The sequence below is a fragment of the Phasianus colchicus genome, chromosome 6, assembly GCF_987193195.1.
Source record: "Phasianus colchicus chromosome 6, bPhaCol1.hap1.1, whole genome shotgun sequence".
In the NCBI taxonomy this organism is placed as follows: domain Eukaryota; kingdom Metazoa; phylum Chordata; class Aves; order Galliformes; family Phasianidae; genus Phasianus; species Phasianus colchicus.
The window spans coordinates 20656313-20676026 of record NC_143441.1 but is presented as its reverse complement, the minus strand read 5'-3'; the positions used below and the strand labels follow the sequence as shown (position 1 = coordinate 20676026).

The following is a 19714-nucleotide window of genomic DNA, read 5'->3' as shown; positions in this document are numbered from 1 at the left end:
AAATCATATTTTAGTTGAAACTCAACGGCAATTCCATTTAGCTCCATGTGATTAATTTAACTTAGACTTAGTTACAAATATTGCATTTAACATTTTATCACAATTTCAATTCAAACCCAAACAGTAAAGGAAATCAGATCTAGAAATGAAAAAGAATCCCCAAATCTGTTATTCTCAAGATTACAAGCAGGGAAAAAATTGCTGATCAGAACCATTGGTCACAGAAGGCTTTACTTAAGATAGGAACAATTCCCCAAAACAAAACGGCTTTTCTCACCAGACCAACTTGCAAAGCAACTAAGCAACATCCTGGGAACATGCATCCCTCCACACTGCTGGGAAATGCATTTTCCATAAAGAACAAAAAATCCTGGACAGATCTGGACAGAAGATTAAATTAAGATAAACACAGCTACAATTAGGTTTCTCTAGTTGCTTTCTATGAACAATAATTGGTACTACTGCTGAGGTAAGTGAGTAATCACTCACTTATTTTGCAAGGCCATACAATTACACACATTAGGTAGCACAATGGAGAGTACAGGTGTCTGTCCCTCAGCTTCCAGGTACTGGACAAAGCACCCCCTATACTACTCTACCTGATTTCCTTAGAAGGACTGCTGCTCAGCCACAAACATTCCCTCGTGCCCTGAAAAGCACACATGACAGCAGCCACTTCGTATTTTCTCCCAAAGACTATCCCGTACAATTGCTGCATCACTTACTGCATAAAAAGCCTCAGGATAAGATCTACCATTTCTTCAAAACAGCAACTCCCAACTTCAAATGTTAATTTGTACATTAGGCAAAATGCTAAAAAGTAGTTGTGTGAAATAATCACGCAAATCATGTTCATGCACTTCTGAAGAGTTGCTGCAAGATTCATCCTACTGCTGGGGAACTGGTCAACTCTGATGAGAAGCACCACAGCTCTCAGCTTTGACAGCAGAGGCTTGTATAGTTATATCTCACTAGAAACAATTCAACAGAACTTATAAAGTTATGATGACATGTACCTACAGTAAATCATCTATGTTTGTGTGACTATCTATGCAGATGGGTGGATTCTTCCTTCCGTCAAGATCTACCAACCATTTCAGTCAATACAATTAACAGCCTTCAACTCCATTAACCACAGAATGGCTTAGGGTGGAACCTTAAAGATCACCTAATTCTAACCCCCTGCCAAGGACAGGGCTGGCACCCTTCAGATCACGATGCCCAGGGCCCCATCCAACCTGGCCTTGAGCTTCTCTGGGCAAGCTATTCCAGTGACCATTGTACGTTCAGGCACTCATTTCATTCACATTCATTCCCTCAGCACTTCTCAGGAGAAGAAATGCTGTCCAGAGCCATACAGATGCACAGGTGAGCATATAGCATGTTAGCCGTTACCATGGAACAAGTGAACACATACTAGCTCATACAAACAACAACCTCATCTGCACATATGATTACAAATACCTACCTATAAATGCAAACCACTTTTTTTTTTTAATTATGTTATCAAAATCTGATAAAGTGATTCAGCTCACTTCAGTGATGAGTTCAGTTAGAATAAACTTTAAATGGAGAACTAGCTTCAAGGATCTAGTGGGTGGCATCTCTGCTCATGGCAGTGGGGTTGGAACCCATGACCTTTAAGGTCCCTTTCAACCCAAGCCATGCGGTGATTCCATGATCATTTGTACGTATGCTTACATGATCTAAAGGATGTAACTCAACTGCAGGTAGACTGATGAGAAATCAAATCACAGATAAAATCAAACCAAAAGCCAAAGCATTTTGTTCCCACCCTAGCAACATCAGAGAAGAAAACCAGCAACCTGCAAGAGAACAGAGCAGCCAAAAACCAAGAGGCAGGGTGACTGCCTATTAAGGCAGACAAACAGGCCCCTTCTTGGCACATTTGCTGAGGAGGTGGCAGCACTTCAGACTGCATGGACAATCTGGTAGAAAAAGCTCCCGGAGAAGCATCATAAAAATTAGTAATCAATGGTTTTGAATCAATGTCAACTTTCAGCTGCAAGCCATATAAAATGCAAATAGAGCACTTTTATAGTCAGTGCTGCTGCAGAGTTACAGGAGTTCCTTTTGCAGACGTTCTCACTGCAGAGGACACTGTTAGGGCCTCTGGGAAGTCCCAAGAGCTATGCTCCCAAATTAGCTTAACTATTTTCAGTGCAACAGAATATATAAAAGTAATAATTAAATGCAAAAAATAGAGACTAAAGCCAATATGCTGATGGGTCGTCAGCACCATCTCATATTTGAATGTTTCATCCAACATGCCCAACTCCCCCAATCTATCAGCAACAATCCTTTTTTTTTTTTTTTTTTTAAATGTAGTGGTCTTTATCAGGTGGTCCATAAGATGTTAGTAAGAGAAGAGTAAAACAAACAAACACACACACAGAAAGCCCCATAATTGCACAATAAACTACTTCATTATCATATCATTATTCACGAACGCTATGTTACAAGTAAGGAAAGGAACAGCAGAAACTAAATACATTCCGACCTTGGAATGCCATGAGCCTTTACAGTAAGTTGAGCTTTATTGGCAAGGCTGATGGAAAAGATCCCTGGGTAAGCACTCGTTTCCATCTTTTCAGAGACAACATAGCTTGAAAAATGACCAACTTCTCACCAGCACTCCACTGATGGAGCTCCCATTCCACTGCATGCATTGCAGCAACTGAGTCTACATGCAGAGACCACCATGAGTCCACGCTATGGATGGTGTCCCACAGTGCTGTTCAGAGCATCAGGCCTGTTATCTGCAGCGTGACACCATTTGCCTTGCAAGCTCTCACTTCAGTTTAAAGTAACAATGGAAAATAATTGAGTTTCCTTTATTCTCGCAGCACACCTGGAACATCCCAAGCAACTTATGTTTTACACGGCACATTACTCTGCTCTGTATGCCAGAAGCTGCAGTTAACTTTTAACATGACAAATTTTGGTGCACATTTCTTATCCTGTGTGACAGAAAACACTGGACTCTGTCTGCGCCAGACTTACAGAGAAAGCAGGTGCAACACAAGCTCCTATTTGGAGGTTTGCTTCTTCACTCCAAGGCTGCCTTCAAAAACATTAATCACATTCTGGGAGAATCTGCACCTGGTGAGTTTGGGGCTCTGATCCTTCAGGCTGCTCCAGGAGCCCACCACATGCACCAACTCGTGCAGCTGAGGCCTGGAGGTGAGAACTGAGATCCACTTTGGCATAATAGGTGCAACTCCCTATTAATTTGTCAAGCGTTTGATGAAGTTGAGCAACACAACATACCTGCATCATCTACGCTTGAGCAGGTTGTCTCTACCTTATTGCCACGTGGAGGGGAAATGTTAAAGCACATTTGTGCGATTTTCCACCAGTTTGCACCCCATCAGTTGCACACGTGACATCACATGGGCAAAGCTTCAGCTCTGCGTAGTCCAAGCACTGGCAAACAAGATGTTAAATGCAGGTGTACACACTGAAAGTTTCTTGAGACAGGAAAATAAGCGGCAAACATTACATATGCGATGATTAAGGAACTGCAACATTTCAGCATGAAGTTATCCTCTGCACAGAGGAGCCAGAGAGCTGCTGACCCCAGATTACAGGCCACGTGAGCTGGTCTCTATCTGTCCTGACACCCCACAGGCTGTAGCACTTCTGGGCTGATAAGTACTGGAGGGATGCAAGATGACTTGCCAGCTTTCGGTATGGGTCACTGTTTCTCCCGAGCTTTTCTGTTGTGATGCACAATGTGGGAAAAGCTCAGCAACTGAGATTCAGCAGAAAACCCCCAAAGCCAGAGCACTATCACAACTCACAGCACGCCGAGTCATAAATTACAGAGCGCTGCGGTGTGTGGTTTTGTTACCTCATGCTCAACACGATGGTAATTACGAGCTGCACACCTCCCATCTCCCTGACCCACAGCACTGCATGAAGGTAACGCTACACTTGCGATTTAAGCTTCTCTAATTTTTCAGTCGTTCAGGCCTGCTTATTGAAATTAGTCTGAAGCGAGCACCATCAGCTCCATCATTTTGTAGCAGCACGTTATTTTGTTACGCCTCCGCTGCATCACGCAGCCTGCAGCCCAGCGGTGCTTAAAACTTCTGTATTTTCTGCCCCGCTTCTAGAAGCAGCAGCCCCGTTTGGGGCAGCTCGAACGCCGCAGCTTCTCTATGAACGAAGAAACGTGAGAAAGCCGGGGAAGTCGCCTGAAACTCCAGGCAACACCTGCCGGGGCCGAGCCGCCGGCGGCCAACCGGAGCGGCGTGGGGACGCTCCGCCAGCGCCCGGCCCGGCGCCGCGCTCCACGCGGGCACGCCTGGGGCCTAGCGGCGGCCCGCAGAAAGTTGGCGTGAACGGCCGCCGCGCAGCGCCGCGCCGCACCGCCCCCTCCCCTCAGCGCCGCCCGCACAGCCGAGGGGCGGCCCGGCGGCCCCTGCGCACGCTCCCTCCCTCCCCGCCGCCCGCCCACGAGGCACCCTCCTCGCCGGGAAGGCACTGACGAGTCATCGCCCCGCCGCCCGCAGGCCCCGCCGGCCCGGCGGGACGGAGCCGCGGGGAGAGAGCGGGGCGAGCCTACAGGTGACGGCCCGGGCTCCGCCGAGCGGACGGCACGAAGCCGCGGCTCGGCCCCGGGAGCTCCGCCGTTCCACGCCCCCCGCCCGCCCGCAGCCGTCCCCCCCGGCGCCTCCCGCGCGGTCGGGCTGCGGCGGGCGAGCCGTGCTCCGCCACACCTAGCAACAGCGCTGACAGGACGCAGCGCGGCGGCGGGAGGAGGAGGAAGCGGAATGGCTGCCGCCGCGGCGGCTCCCTCCCTCCCTCCCTCCCTCCCTCCCTCCCCGGAGCCCTGACAGCCGGAGCCGGGGCGGAAGCGGCAGGCGGCGCGCTGCGCCCGTCCTCCTCCTCCTCCTCCGGTCTCCGCGCTCGCCGCTGCCGACGCCAACTAACTCCCCTCGCTGCGCCCAGCGGGCTGCACGCGCCCACACCCACCGCGCGGCCGCCTCCCCCGGCCGCCCTCCACGTCGCCCCGCGGGACCGCTCCGCGCCCGCCCGCTCCCAGCGCCGGCGGCGGCCGCCGCCCCCCGGCTCCCGCCGCACCTTGTGCCGCCGCACACGCGGCCGTGCCCTGCCCTGCCCTGCCCTGCCCCGGGCGCTCACCGATGTGGTTGTCCTCGATGTGCTCGATGAGCTCCGCCAGGGTCGGGAAGTGCAGCCCGCAGCCCCCGAACCTGCAGGCGTTGGAGAAGAAGGAGGCGGCGGCGATGCCTGTCATGGTGTTACATCGAGATCCCCCCGCCGTGCCGTGCCTGCTCTGCCAGGGCCGGCGGCGGCGGGGCGGGGAGAGGCGGGGGCAGGGGGGGAACGGGACGGAGCGAGAGATGGGGAGAGAGCGAGGTGGGGGTGGGGAGAGGAGAAGGAGGTGGCGGCGGCGTCGGGAGCGGCGGAGGGGAGGGCCGGGCTGGGTGGGGGGAGATGAGGCAGCCGCAGCTGGGAGGAGGGACCAGCGCCGCTCCGTAACAGCTGTGCAGGGCACCGCGCTCCGCGCCCGCCGCTGGGCCGGGGGGTGGGGGGGTTGCGGCCGCCGCCGCCGCCGCCGCCGCCGGGGGACACCCGCCCGGGCTCAACGCGGGGGCGGCGGAAGCGACGGCACGGAGCCGGGGGCGGGCGGGCGGGCGAGGGAGCGCTCGGCCGCCAACTTTCCCCCCTCGGGGGGCGCCGAGGTGAGGGAGCGGGCTGCGGCGGGGCGCTCCGCACTCAGCCGCCGCCTCGGCCGCATCGGAAAGCACGAGGAGCCCTCGGCCGGGATCACGCAGCCGGGCGGCTGAGGGGAGGCGAGGCCGCGGGACCCGGCGCTCACCTGCGCGGGGCCTGGGGCACCTGCCAGGCCTCGGCGGACGGCGAGGCGCCCGGGGGCAGCGCTGGAACGGCACGGCACGGCCCGCGGGCTCGGAGAGCGCAGGGGGGACCGCACCGCGCTCCTGGAACCTATTTTGACTTTCTGTCTCCGGAAAGCTATTCAGCGGAGAGGCTGGCTGATTAATTGATTTTAATGAAGGTCTCCCTAGGCTCAAATTCACAGACAGCTTTATTTAAAATTAAAAGGAAAAAAAAAAAAAAAAAAAGTGAGTGTGCTTGTCAGGAAAGCTGCTCCTCTTCTTCTTTCTTTTTTTTTTTTTTGCCCCCCTCCAGTTCTGTTATCATCTTTATCTATATTTATACAGCCCTACAACGTTATTAATTATTTGGAGCAAAAGGGTGACTAAAAAAAACCAAAACCCCTCAAAATCTGCATAGAGCTCTGTTGATTATATAGGCATAAATAATTTCACTAATCCTGCTGACAGTTAACAACTTCAGATTGTTCTCAGCCCTATAAAATTAACCGTATGTATAAGAACAAATAGAACCCACATCTGTCTTGTTAACTGTATTGCAGGTGGGGATGTTCCTGATGTTGCTGCAGTAGCTGAAGAGTAGCCGAGCCTGAAAATGCAGTAGGAAGGTCAGTGGATGGAAAATGAGCATTTGCCCACTTCCAAACAACACAAAAGTGTGAATAATCATCCTGGTTTAAGTGAACAGTGTCCTACGTATCACAGAGCCTGTCAGTGGTGGTGACAAAACAAGCTTTGTCCTTTAAGTTGGATTAGTCATTTTCTTTTACGTTCATTTTTTTTTTTTTCATATACTTTTACATACTTCTTGTGATATTTCCTCTCCTCTAATTGTATTTTTCTTACTGTTTTTTCTTAGTACAAATGCAACCCCTGTTTTTTAGAAAGAAAAAAAAAAAGCCGGTATAGAAACCTTTTACTTCAACACATAGAGTTTGCAAGCAGAGTTTGCAGATAGACTTCAGATGTTGAGCCACAGAACTGCTAACAATATGGAACCACTTTTGGGGGATGAAGGTGGAAATAGGTGACAGACACACAGTGGTTCTCAGAACATTGTCAGGGTTGAGGTCTGTAGTGAAAATCACAGAATCACAGAATTGCCAGGGTTGGAAGGGACCTGAAGGATCATGAATCTCCAACCCCCCTGCCACATGCAGGGCCACCAACCTTCTCACCTAATGCTAGACCAGGCTGCCCAGGGCCCCATCCAATCTGGCCTTGAACACCTCCAGGGACAGGGCATCCACAACCTCCCTGGGCAGCTGTTCCAGCACCTCACTACTCTCTCTGTAAAGAATTTCCCCCTGACGTCCAACCTAAATCTTCCCTTCCTCAACTTAAAACCATTTCCCCTTGTCCTGCAGTTATCAACCCTTTCAAAGAGTTGATTCCTCTCCTGTTTGTAGGCTCCCTTTAGGTACTGAAATGTTGCAATGAGGTCACCCTGCAGCCTTTTTTCCTCCAGGCTGAACAAGCCCAGCTCCTTCAGCCTGTCCTCATAGGGGAGGTGCTCCAGTCCCCTGCTCATCTTTGTGGCCCTCCTCTGGACCTTCTCCAAGGGTTCCCTGTCTTTTTTGTACTGGGGGCTCCACACTTGGATGCAGTAGATGGTAGGTGACAGCTTGAACCAGTGATTGAGCACCTGGTAGGAAGGCAGGGCCAACCCAGGAGAGCTCAGGTGCAAGCAATGCATTTGATTAACTGGAAAGGCTGGAGGCAGGATCCACCCCTTCCCAGACCTCATTTAAGGGTTGGCAGGGAAGGGGAGGGTATCTCTCTGGAGATCCCTGTGTACCTGAGGCTTCCTGAAGGTAAGCAATGTCTTTTTTTTTTTTTTTTTTTTTTTTTTTTTTTTCTCACCTCCTCCTCTTCTTTCTGCTGCAGTTGTAGCTGAGTGAATCCTAGCTTGCAGTAGTCTGGGATCTTGCTGCTGTGCTGTTATCATGGTGTTTTCTATTGTGTTATGAGGGTGGTCAAACTATAGCCTGGAACATTGTGGAATGGGTGCTGTTAAGCATTCTGTGAATGTGTATAATTTTTGGGGGGGGAGGATAATACAGAAGCATATGATGTCAGATGCCTCACTTGATCCATCTTATTTGAGAATAAGTACTTTGTGAGTAACTATTCTTTTAATTTCTCCACTATCTGTTATTAGAGAAACTTATTACTGAGAGTTAACTTGGCAAGGGAATTGTTCTTGGGTATGACTGTGGTTCTGCAACTCTACACCGTGTGAGATGTCACTGGGAATAATACTGTGAAATTGAGTACATGCCCCTGTGATCAAAGCATAAAGCAATAAATAGTGCATGAGAAGGAAGAATTAACATGGAAGGGGTACCTTCCACAAGAAACTGCTGTACTGGAAGCCACTTTGTTTAGTTAAACGTGTAGGCCTTTTTAAATCTGTAGTGTTCTGGGTAAGCATGGATTCTCTATATTGTTAACAAGGTCAGGAGTGCAGATTTTGTACTTCTTTGCCCATTAAGAGGCACCGTCTCAGTGTAAACCAGCTAGCATAAATCAAAGAATATTCCTAAAACAGGAAATCAAGATTAATTTGAATGTGTATTAAATATAAGAATTTCATGAGGCTGAACTACCATGTTCAACAGATGCGTGAATAAAGTCTATTATGAAACAATACTATAATGGATGTTAGGTTGGTGTCAATAACTTTTAATAACTGTTAACAGAACACTTACTGCCTACAAAGAAGTCAGAGTACTTGATTGCTACAAGCCTAATCAGAATGGTTTGGGTTGGAAGAAACCTTTAAGACCATCTAGTTCCAACCCCCTGCTATAGGCAGGGATAGTAAACATCCAAGGTTAACTACCTGCTTACAATAGGCATCATCACAGTTGCTTTCTGATGCATTAACTCAATTGGTTAGCTTCAGGTCTGTTTTCGTTCCTTGCTTGTTAAATTCTCTGGATTTTTGAAACCTTTTGAGCTAGGGCGAGTACTTAGCTCTTGCAGCAGTTAAGCTGGAGAGTTGAGAGCTACTCAGTATCCCACAGAGTAAGGATTCTAGTAGGTATATTTTTCCTACTACTTTCTCCTACTCTGTAGGGCCTGAATTTGTAGATATTCAGCTATAGTGCATTGCTAGAAAGTTAATAGTTAAGCCACTTCACTTTTTTCTCCTATGATTTAAGCATTTGGAACAAGAAAGTTGTGAGAGGACAAGGGGAAATGGTTTCAGACTAAAAGAGGGGAGACTTAGATTGGATATAAGGAAGAAGCTTTTTATAGTGAGGGTGGTGAGGCACTGGAGTTAGTTGACCAGAGAGGTGGTGTACATCCCATCCATGGAGACATTCAAAGTCAGGTTGGACAGGGCTCTGAGCAACCTCATCTGGCTGTAGGTGTCCCTGTTTGCTGCTGGGGAGTTGCACTAGGTGACCTTTAAAAGTCCCTTACATCTCAAACAATTCTATGATCTGGGAGATTGAATCATTTTTAACAGACTAGATGACTTCCAAATCCACTCTATCTTAAGGTCCTTTGTTATGAATAATCATTTTCTTATTCAAGCTTTACTGGGATAGAAACAACAGTATTCATGGAACAAACTAAAGGAACGTGGAACTTGGTCCCTTGTTTTGTTCTTTGGGAGAAATAAATGCAAATTGGACCCAAATGGTTGTCAAGCTACAGCTAATTGCTGAGTAAATCTATTTCAGGGGTGATAATAGTTATCTGAAAGGATACTTTAAATAAATGGAGCTGAAAAAAGCTTAAGTGGGTGATAGACCCTGCTTTATTTATTTTTGAAGCTAATTTGAAGGCTGCTAAGACCCTTGGTTCAGCAGTTACTTCTGCTTAGGCAGAATCTTGCACACAGCTGAGAGCAGGGTGCAGGTGAAGAAAGGCTGTGTTGCTATTCAGGCCTTATGATGCGGAGTGGATTGCTAGATCATCTGATTACCTGCTGATAAATGCATACCCAAGGTCTGCATCTGTTCTTCACTAATGTAACACCTTTAAGTGTGCTTCGTGTAAAGTCAATTGTGATAAAGAAACATGCGTAGGGTGGTTTTAGTTATCTTCATTAAAATTATGGTTTGTAGTCTTGGATTGGTATTCCTTTTCTCCCTAGGTGTGCTGGCTCTTAAAGAATCACAGAATGGCCAGGGTTGGAAGGGACCTCAAGGATCATGAATCTCCACCCCTGCCACAGGCAGGGCCACCAACCTCCCTGTTTAATACTAGACCAGGCTGCCCAGGGCCCCATCTAATCTGGCCTTGAACGCCTCTAGGGACAGAGCATCCAAAAGTTGGTGTTCTGATTGCTGGTCTTTCTGATAACGAATTTTTACTAATGTAAAAATGTTGTTAAATTGTGGTAATAACTGCTGTAGTGTAACTGCTGGGCCTTATCTGTGGGTAGTTTGCTGCCATCTACTCACGGTGTTCTGAATCCTGGATTATTCTGTCCTAGAGCTCTCTGGACAGCTAGAGGTGGGAACTGGAGACTCTTGGTAGCTGTTGTCTGTGGCATCCTGAGGGTGATAAAGCTTCTGTTAAAGATATTTCATCCCCAGCTAAATAGTAAGAAAATCATAATACTTGGTTCAGAATTTTATTTACAGTATTATTTATTTAAAGTACTTGGTTTTAGCTGCATTTCTAATAGTGAGGCATTACTGAGAACATTGTTATGACTTGCACAAGAATGATGTGAACATGTGAAACTTCTTTAAAATTATAGTCTTAATGTGGTCCTGATTGTCTTTAGGTCATACTTGAAACATTTACTTAGGTGTTCTTTTCCTAAAGAAAAAATAGTTCAAGGATAGCTGGGTATAACAAAGAAATGCTGCCAGCGCTCTTCCCTAAAGCATCGCTCATTAATTTCTCAATGTAAGTTTTTACCATTTTATTTCTCTCTACCTATGCAAACTGGCAATGTAAGATGCATCTCACAAGTTGGGAAGAATTCATAACAGAGACATATCACTGCTGCAAAATCATTATACAAGTAAAACATACTTAAGCATTTTGTGTCATGAGAATCCTATTTTTAATTTATATTGCTGAATTAGTTTTCTCTTGGCAGTGTACTGTGTAGCTTCAGGGTGCAATGGAAAAATAGAATGTGAAGCTGGGAAAGCACTGTATTCCCCACTAGTTCCAGATGCCCCAAAACAATAGATAGAAATCCTGCTTAGTTGAACTTGAGAGGCTTCCACAATTTCAGAAGGACAAATCTTCAGATAAACAGGAGATCAAAGCTATCTCTACTTTCAGTTACTGGCATCCTAGGAGAAAAGGAATCCTCTTGTTTTGACTAATTCAGGAAATCTGCAGCTTCAATGATGTTATAGCATAAACTACAGTTACAGTGTTAGCTTGCCTTGGAATTATGAAAAACAAGCTGTCTCAGTGGTCTTTTTTATTTTGAAAAAAAAAAAAAAACTTTGCAATTAGATGGGTATTGAATACCCTACTCTATTCTGCTACAACCCAGAGGAAGAACACACTTCTAAAACTTTTTTTTTCATTCAGAACATTGGAGACAGTGAACATATACATTAAAAAGAAAAAAAACACACCGAACACTTAAAGAAATAGCAATCTTGTAAGTCTATCTCAGTGAAAGCATAACTTGTCATTTAATTAAATCTAATAGTATGTAGCAAAACTTCCTGTTGAATAGCTTTCGTGGCATCTCAAAAGCACATTCTGAATTTCTTACCTGTTCCAGTTCCTAAACTGAGGACCCAACTTGTAGCTGATTTTATGACATCTACTGCCATTAACTACAAAGTTAGTAAAAAAAAAAAAAACAACTTTCATTCCAAAATGCATCAAAATTATACTATAAATTTTCACCGAAATAGTTACAAGTTAGAATAAGCTTTTGTTTTCTTTTCTTGGGAGTGAAAGTGTCATCACAACTGACAGGACATCAAACTCCCTTACCCTCTGACCCTGAAGATCATTTATGATGCCGTAGTTACAGGATGATTTAAAGCAGTCCTAAGGCTGTTCCGTCAGCATCAGTGATCTGCAAAGACATGAAGCATAGCAGGAGCTTAGTGCCATCTCCCATTTTTCTTCCCATTCCTCTGCCCCAGATCGAAATTTAGCTAATAAACCCCAGATCCTTCATTTCTGGAACTCCTCATAGAAAGTTGTGTATTTTAGAGCCTGCAAATTCAGCACAGGCTCCCTTCTGTTTAGCCTGAGAATTTCCCATTTAAAAAATTCTTCATTGAGCCAAGAATACCAGCAATACAGAAAATTCTGCACCAAGGCATAGGTTCCAACAAAAATCCACAGAAGTACAGAGGGCCAGAGAATCCTCTGTGTTTGAGCAGGAGTGCAAGAAATTGCATAGGGAATTTCTCCTTTTCTTAAAAGGCTTGTCTTTCTGACATGCTTAAATTAGGTTAGGGAGAAGAAAGCTTTGATGTGAATTCAACTTAGCACTAGCGATGGTCTGCTGTCTCTAAGAGTAGAGGGACAGATAACTTTGTTAACAGGAGGCTTCACACTCACTGAATATAGAGCCTGATGGCACTGGGAAGTTGATACACAGGGCATTGTTCAGAATAACATCAATTTTCAAATAAAAGAAAACCCTACCTACAAAAAAATCTCCTGTGACAAACAGACTGTCAGAAGCTCAGCTTCAAGAATGTTGTGAATCAGGATATTGCAAGTATTACAAATCATAATTGCCACTATCACTGCCAAATAAGCATGTATTTCTTGTGGCAGCTTAAATCAGCAATACAAATAATGTGCTCATCTTCCTTCTGTTCCATCTTTTGTTTATTATGGGGTCTGAAAGTCACCACTACAGTACTGAACTGAAGAAGATCTATTAGTGAAAATTTATTATTTCCCAGTAAAAGTCTAGAATCTGCAGACTGGATATAAAGAAGTTTTTTACTATAAGGGTAGTGAAACACTGTAATGGGTTGTCCAGAAAAGTGGTGGATGCTGCATCACTGGAGACATTCAAGGTCAGGCTGGACAGGGTTCTAAGCACCCTAATCTGGCTGTAGGTGTCTGTTTATTGCAGGGGAGTTGGACTAGATGGCCTTTAAGGGTCCCTTCCAACTCAAATGATTTTATGATGTGGTTCTATTATATCATCTACAGATGAACTTGCCTCTCCATCTAGCAGATTGCTATGTAAGGTTTACTTTGAATCACCTCTTTGTATCTGCAAATGCATCACATCACTAGAAGTAGATATTGAACAGCAGTAAGAGAATCAGTGTCTCTGGGATGCTAAAAGGGAGTGTTAAAATGGCACTGCACAAAAAATCCAAACTGAAGAAACTCTTGTGTCAGTAATAAAATATTAAGAAAAAATTAAGAGGAATGGAGAGAAAACGTATGAGGAGATTATGTGAGAGAAACATGGAAGAGGAGAGATGATCAAGAATAGGGGTTTAGTATCTCCTCAAAGAGTATTTGTTGTCTGCTGTATTAGGGAAGGGATACAACTCCATATCAAAGAAAATGTGAATTCTCATTGCTGTAAAGGCCAAAGGATTCCCCCTTTTACTTTACTGGAGTGCATAGTTGGGAAGGATTCAGAATTCCTCTAATACATTTCATGTGTTTTATATCATAAATACTAGGTTTAAAAAAAAAACTCATTTCCATAAAATATACCCTTGTCTTCATTTGCATAACAGTGTATAAGGGTTTGAAGTTGGGGATGCTTAATTACTTTGAAATCCCACTCATTGAATGTATGTTCTGACTTGTGTATACCCACTGTCTGTAATTTTAGGTATACAGTGCTTTGCATAATTTCATCTGTAAACAGCTGCAGAAGCTCCTGCTTTACATAAACAACTGCTCATCATAGTCTCAGAAAGTCATTGGTCTGTTTTGTAAACAAACAAAAAATGCCTGTGCATAATGCAGTATTTAGAAACAAACTTGGACATTACTCACTCTTCAGAACCTCATCTGATTTCATTACCCTACACGGAAGAAGCTGACATGCCTCTCCATTAGATGTCAAGAGCTCTTAATGAAGGAAGAATTGAAAAAAGATTCAAATTCACCTTATTTCAACTGAAACAATTTACTGACTTTCCAATAATGACATTTTCGAACTATGGTATGTAAAAGAAGCAATATTTAGTAGATATAGAGGTACTTAGTCTTCTAGAAGGAAAAATGGTGTATCTCAATAGCCCTATTCATTTTTAGTATCGTTCTTACAAGAGTCTTGATGGAAATGCATCTTTGTAATAATGTCTATGGATAGCTGCAGTTCCCAATGTCTTTGGTTATTTTCCCCCACCTCTGTGTATGTAACTGTAACTAGACCATGGCCAGCCCCACAAAGGCAATAATGGAACAAGAATCCTTATCCCTGCATTTCTTCTGAGGAGGGACAAAACAGAACAGATTTTTTTTTTTTTCTTTATTGACAAGAGCTCCTTCTTTGTTCTTGGTTTGTACTCAGGTTATTTGTGTTTATTTTCACTACCAAACTGTCTTCCAGCATATAACTTGAACACCCAGAGTTGCACCAAGGAGGGGAGGAAAAAAAAAAAAACAACTTGAGCTCAATAAAAACTGTCTTTTCTCTGAAGGAGGTTCACCAATGCATATATGTGAGAATTCTTTGTTCTACTTTTATTTTCAGTATTTCCCTTTGTATAGGTTTGCATGTAGGGGTGTGCGGATCTATCGAATAGAATTAGGGGCCTCTTAATGTTTAACAGGTGCACTGTGACTCCTTGTGATGACAGTAAAGATGTATTCAAAGGCATTGACAGGTTCTCAGTTTGTGTTCCACTCGTTTGTGGGGCATATCAACAGCTTTAGCTGCTGCTTGAGAAACTGCATGCTAACCTTGTGCAGTCTTGGAAGTATACACAAGTATTGTGTCCCAGATTTTGAACCTGAAATGATTTTTTCAATGTACTAATAGAAAATGGGTATTTTTTTAAATGGACAAAGCAGTAATAAACTCTGTAAACTTAGTATATTGTGTAAAGTAGGAGGAATCTTTCAGCTGAAATGATCAGACTTATGGCTGTCGGAGCTGATTTCATTTAGGATTTCACTTAAGGTGGGATTTTGGAAGAAAGAGTAGGTTTCCTCAGGCTGATGTGAAAATGTGGTCATACCGAACCATCCCACTGCAGTGTTTCCATTCATGCCCTGATCATAGAAAGCAGATGGATTGCTTTTTCCCCTCCTCTTAACCAAGCCCAGCTGAAGTCAGAGGGGTTCCACACCTAAATGGATTTATAGGCAGTTCACAGCTGCTTCCCCACATTAATGTTTTCTGAGCTGCAGTGTCAAACTTAAAAGGTCAGCATTGGGGAATTTATGATTCACTTTGTTTTTACTGTTGTTCAGGTTTTCTTTATTTCTGCTGCTTGGGAAAACAGGAGCCAAATATGTTTTCCTCTCTCCTCTGTGTTTGATAAACGTTTAAAGGATTGTTAGTACTCAGCCTCTGCAGAACTGAGGATGTTGCCTGTCTTTGCTCCTTTGATCTTAAACAGCTATGGTGGTGGCTCAACTTAGCTTTTGAGAACATAGAATCACAAAAACAGAAGTTTGTAACCTTCGTAAACTAGAACGTGTCAAAACCAAAATGGAGGGCAGTTCTTTGGTCTATAGGAGATACAGATAGGTGGATCAAATGGAAGAAAATGAAATGCTTTTTTTTTTTTTTTTTTTTAAATAATCAGTGCTTCGGTTCCAGTTGGGAGCAATTGATGTGATAGTTTTAAGGAGCTTATTGATGGTAAGGACTTGAAAACGACTGAAATTATTTAGCATATTTCCAGTGCCTGTCTTCACTTTATAAAGTGGACTTTGCCTTGAGTAGGCTATTTTCAGGTATGAGGTCCCTCTTGTAGAAAGCTCTAGGCTGCATCTATTCCTGGAATCATCAGGCCAGACTTAGAAAATAAAAATGGGGATGTTAATGCTGTCACCACAGCAGCTGCATAATCATAGTTAACAGATTTCATTTTGCTGGACAGGTTAGATCAGTCCAGAGCAGTGTTTCTCATCCAGATTGTTACACTGTCCTTCACTAAAGGAGAGCTGCCTCTTTCTCTGTGAGTGATGTTCAATTCCATCAGATCTATTTACTTGTAAAGGAGAAGCAGAAGTGCCAAGAGGACCACATCCTCATTACTGGAATCTTTCAATAGAATAACGTACATTTTAGGAACACTTCTGATGCCCTCTTAGGACGCTTATGACTTATCTCATTTTTACTTCTAGAATTGTATAGAGAAGTGTTGAGTCTGTTAATGGCAGTAGGTGTCAGAGCTTCATTAAGGGCCATAAACTCTGAATTTCACTTGAAAAACACACAGTTTCCTTACTTGTTGGTGAAAATCTTGCTAATTATTACCCAATACTCTTGTTATTACCACACATTTTTATTTCAGTTTTAATGCTGTATGGGGGCAATTATCATTTTGTCTTTTAGCCACAGTGCTGCTTGACCCATATTGTTCTGATTAGTGAGCTGTGAGTAGAGTAGGAATACATTACTATCTCCTTCTGGAGGTGATTTAGATCTGTGCTGAGCCCCTCACTACCTTGGATTGCAAAATGGTGTTGTTTTCTTTGCTAAATGAAATGAATGAAGTATCCTTTGGATGATTCTATTCTCACCTTGCTGAGTATTTCCAGTTGCCAAAGTTTGTTTCCTCAGTGAATTTCATACAATTGTTTCCCTCCATTTGATGCATATATGTAGTCACTAGAGAGTATACGTTCAGTTTCTTTTGTACTCTGTGTGCTCTATCAACTGTGGAAGAAAGCAGCCAGGATGGATGAGGACAAACAGTTGTGACTTAGTCATGGCAAGAACTAAGTAGTATGAACACTAGAGGAGAAGAAGATTTCAATCTTATTCTTTCCAGAAGGTTTGGACTACACTGTTAGACACCTAACTGTTCATTCTTTCCTCTCATGTCAGCAGAGATAAATACTGCCTGATTAAGGGTCTCTAGATTGTATGTATTCTTCCTGGGCAATCGGTTGTGTCTTAAGACATGAGCTCATGGGACAGGGGACCCAGTGCAAAGGAGAGCAGATGGCTAGTGTGAAGAAGATTGTGTAAGTGTTACAGGTAGATTTGTTTAGTTCTGCAGCCTGCTGCACACACTGGTCATTTTCCCATAGACTTCTCTGTTATGAAACTTCATCTCAAACAGAGTTTGAGGCTACTGTATAAAATAAATGACAGATTTGTTTTCCTAGTTGCATTAGAAATCTTGTTGTCCTGAAGTGTCTGCTTTCTGGATCCTGGACTAATTTTCAGCTGTTGGTTGTGATCTGTAAAACTAAATGACCAGAGTTCTAATTCGCTGAGACATTAACTCATGAGAATTAGAGTAAATTGAGTCGATGTCCAACTGCTTAGAGCAGTTATCAAGTTGTGGATTTTTTTTTTCTGTTAGCAGACTCTGTAAAGCTTTTTAATAGAGGCACAGATGAAAGCTTTGCTTTTTCTTAGTTATTTTCTTTGGATTGGTTACAGGTAGCACAAAGATTTCCTTGGGGGTCTGTGAATTCAATATAGGTTGATGAGCAGTGTAAGAGAAGAGCTATGAACAGCCAGTCTTCTTTAGGACCTTTGGCCACTGCATCTTCTTCCTCGTGTGTGTGTGTGGTGGTGGTGGTGGTGTTTTTTTAATAGACCAAGATTGTATTTCAGGATAACCTTTTCATCCTTGCCTATAGGAACAAAATGCTACTTTAGCATGGATTTGAGGTCTGGGGTTCCGGAAACTACTTGCCAAGTCAGTTTTTATAATATATACATAGCATCTATTTATGAGAGCATACCTTACATTATTTTTTTGATAGAACTTTGGAGTAGGTTTTCTTATTTGTTTAGTGTGGCACTGTATAATAATGAAAACTATATAAAGGAATATTATATAATTTAATAATATTAAGATGTTATAATAATGAAATAAGCAAGAGAGTTAGGCACAGCGAGATAAAGAGAATAAATAGGAGGCTTTCCCATATCATGGGCTCGCTCAGGAAACTCCAGTGGAGTGAATCTTCCGAAGAGAGAGAGATCCTTCCCTACTGGTAGTCAGCTCTTAAATGGGTCTAGGAGAGGTGCAGCCAGGCTCCACCCCTTCCTGCAGCACAGGTGAATTGCTTTCACCTGTGCTCCCAGGGCTGACTCCTTGCTCGCCTCAGGTGATTAATCAGAGGTTCAGGCCGTGACTCAGCAGTTCCCATACAGGCACCAAGGTTTTTCAACAGTAGAATGCTTCAAGGTTAAAGCTGCCATTTAACCTAACAGGGGGAGAGGATCATGGCTTTTGATTCTGGGTTGCAGAACGTTGCTTTGCTCCTTCTCACGGCACCAACTAAAGAGTCAAGAAATAATCCTATTAGATGGCCTCAGTAATGCCAGAGGCTAGGACAAATTAAAACGAAAAAAATAGCAGTGCTGTGGTTCTATAGAAGAAAAAGAATAGGGGTAAAACTTATGTGTACATATGAATAAATCTATATAAAATAATACAAATATGTTTTTGTTGAATTAGGCTTGTATGTTGCCAAATACAGACAAAACACACCTTAGACATTGTATATCTGAGAACCTACTTTCAATTTCACTGATTACAGAACTTCATGTTCCAAAAGCCCTTTAAACAAGAAGCAAAAAAATCACCAAGTCTCTATGAAGAGGAATTTAGTTCACCTACAGCTGAAGCGGTTTCTTTGAATTTCATTTCAGACAAAAGGAAGCAATCAGGTTGCACCCTCATGGAGCAATTGGTTACAGCTGTACGGCTTTAGTAGTAGGAAGAGGTGTTTCCTTCCAAATATGGGACTTCCTTCTCTGAAAATAAACCTACATAGAGAGAATTTGTCCTCCTTGAAATTAGCTTTCATTATCTTAGCGTAAGCTTTTGCGTTGACACTGTCTTTATTTCAGAAAAGTATTTAAATTTTATATAGCTAAAGATTTAAGATTATACGAAAGATTCCAACAGGATTTTCTACTGACCTAAATACATTGTGTTATATTGTATTTAACTCAAGCCAGTGAGACTTCTTTGTGCAAACAATCTTTGTATAATCAGTTCTTGTATAACAAGAACAGTCATTAATAAATATCCAGGCAAGTTGCAATATCCTTTAGAAGTCTTTTCATTCTAAAGTGAATGAAGATTATATTACTGGTTTATCCAGAAATAGAAAAAGCATTTGGAGAGAGAAATAAATGAAGAAAATATGCAGAAGCCTGAGTTCTGCCTCTAGAAAACACAGTACCATCTTAAGCACCTCTGCAAATGTCTGCAATATTATTCTGGCACCCTTGTAATTAATGAAAATGATGCATGGATTATAAGCAAATGGGAGTGGGGGGGGGATGCAAAACAACAAAACAACAGACACATCTCTTCAAATAAAACCTCTAGACGTTTCTTGACTTTTTCATGAAGTCAGTGTTAATAGTAACAAGTTTTTGTTTTGTTTATGTGTGGTGACTGTATAACATTCCAGAACATTCACAGTGAGTGATGGTGTGATTAATGCTAACTTCCCAAACACTTAATAATTTCTTAAGTAATTTGAGCATTTTCAAAGTCTGGCTTCCACCTTTCTGCCTTCAACTGGGAAAAACAATGGCAGTGTATGATTTTTCACCCAGAATTTATACTTGTCCATAGTTTAAGAACCATAGCTACCTCTTTGTTTTTTTCCTCAGATAACTTTATTTAAATAAATTACTTTAAATATTCTTACATTTAAATTTCCATTGACAACAATTGAATATAAGTTATAGGGGCCAAAAATGAAGG

At 43.3% G+C, this 19714-nt stretch overlaps 1 protein-coding gene and 1 long non-coding RNA gene across 7 annotated transcripts in view; one reads left to right on the top strand and one right to left on the bottom strand.

Moving 5' to 3' along the window:
• The window catches only part of JAZF1 (JAZF zinc finger 1), a 176916-nt gene extending 171579 nt beyond the window's left edge, over positions 1–5337 (bottom strand). The window contains exon 1 of one of the 2 annotated variants that reach the window (XM_031590157.2): positions 5170–5337. In XM_031590157.2, the coding sequence (XP_031446017.1) occupies positions 5170–5284 (115 nt within the window). In that variant the 5' untranslated portion in view covers positions 5285–5337. Of the gene's footprint in view, positions 1–3291; positions 4230–5169 lie in introns of those variants that run through there. The other variant, XM_090142634.1, reaches the window with a different exon arrangement.
• A 1192-nt stretch (positions 5338–6529) lies between these two features.
• Positions 6530–19714, top strand: part of LOC116227072 (uncharacterized) — a 67001-nt gene continuing 53816 nt past the window's right edge. For all 5 annotated transcript variants that reach the window (XR_016467738.1, XR_016467736.1, XR_016467737.1 and 2 more), the window contains exon 1: positions 6530–7720. This is a non-coding gene — a long non-coding RNA (uncharacterized LOC116227072). The remainder of the gene's footprint in view (positions 7721–19714) is intronic.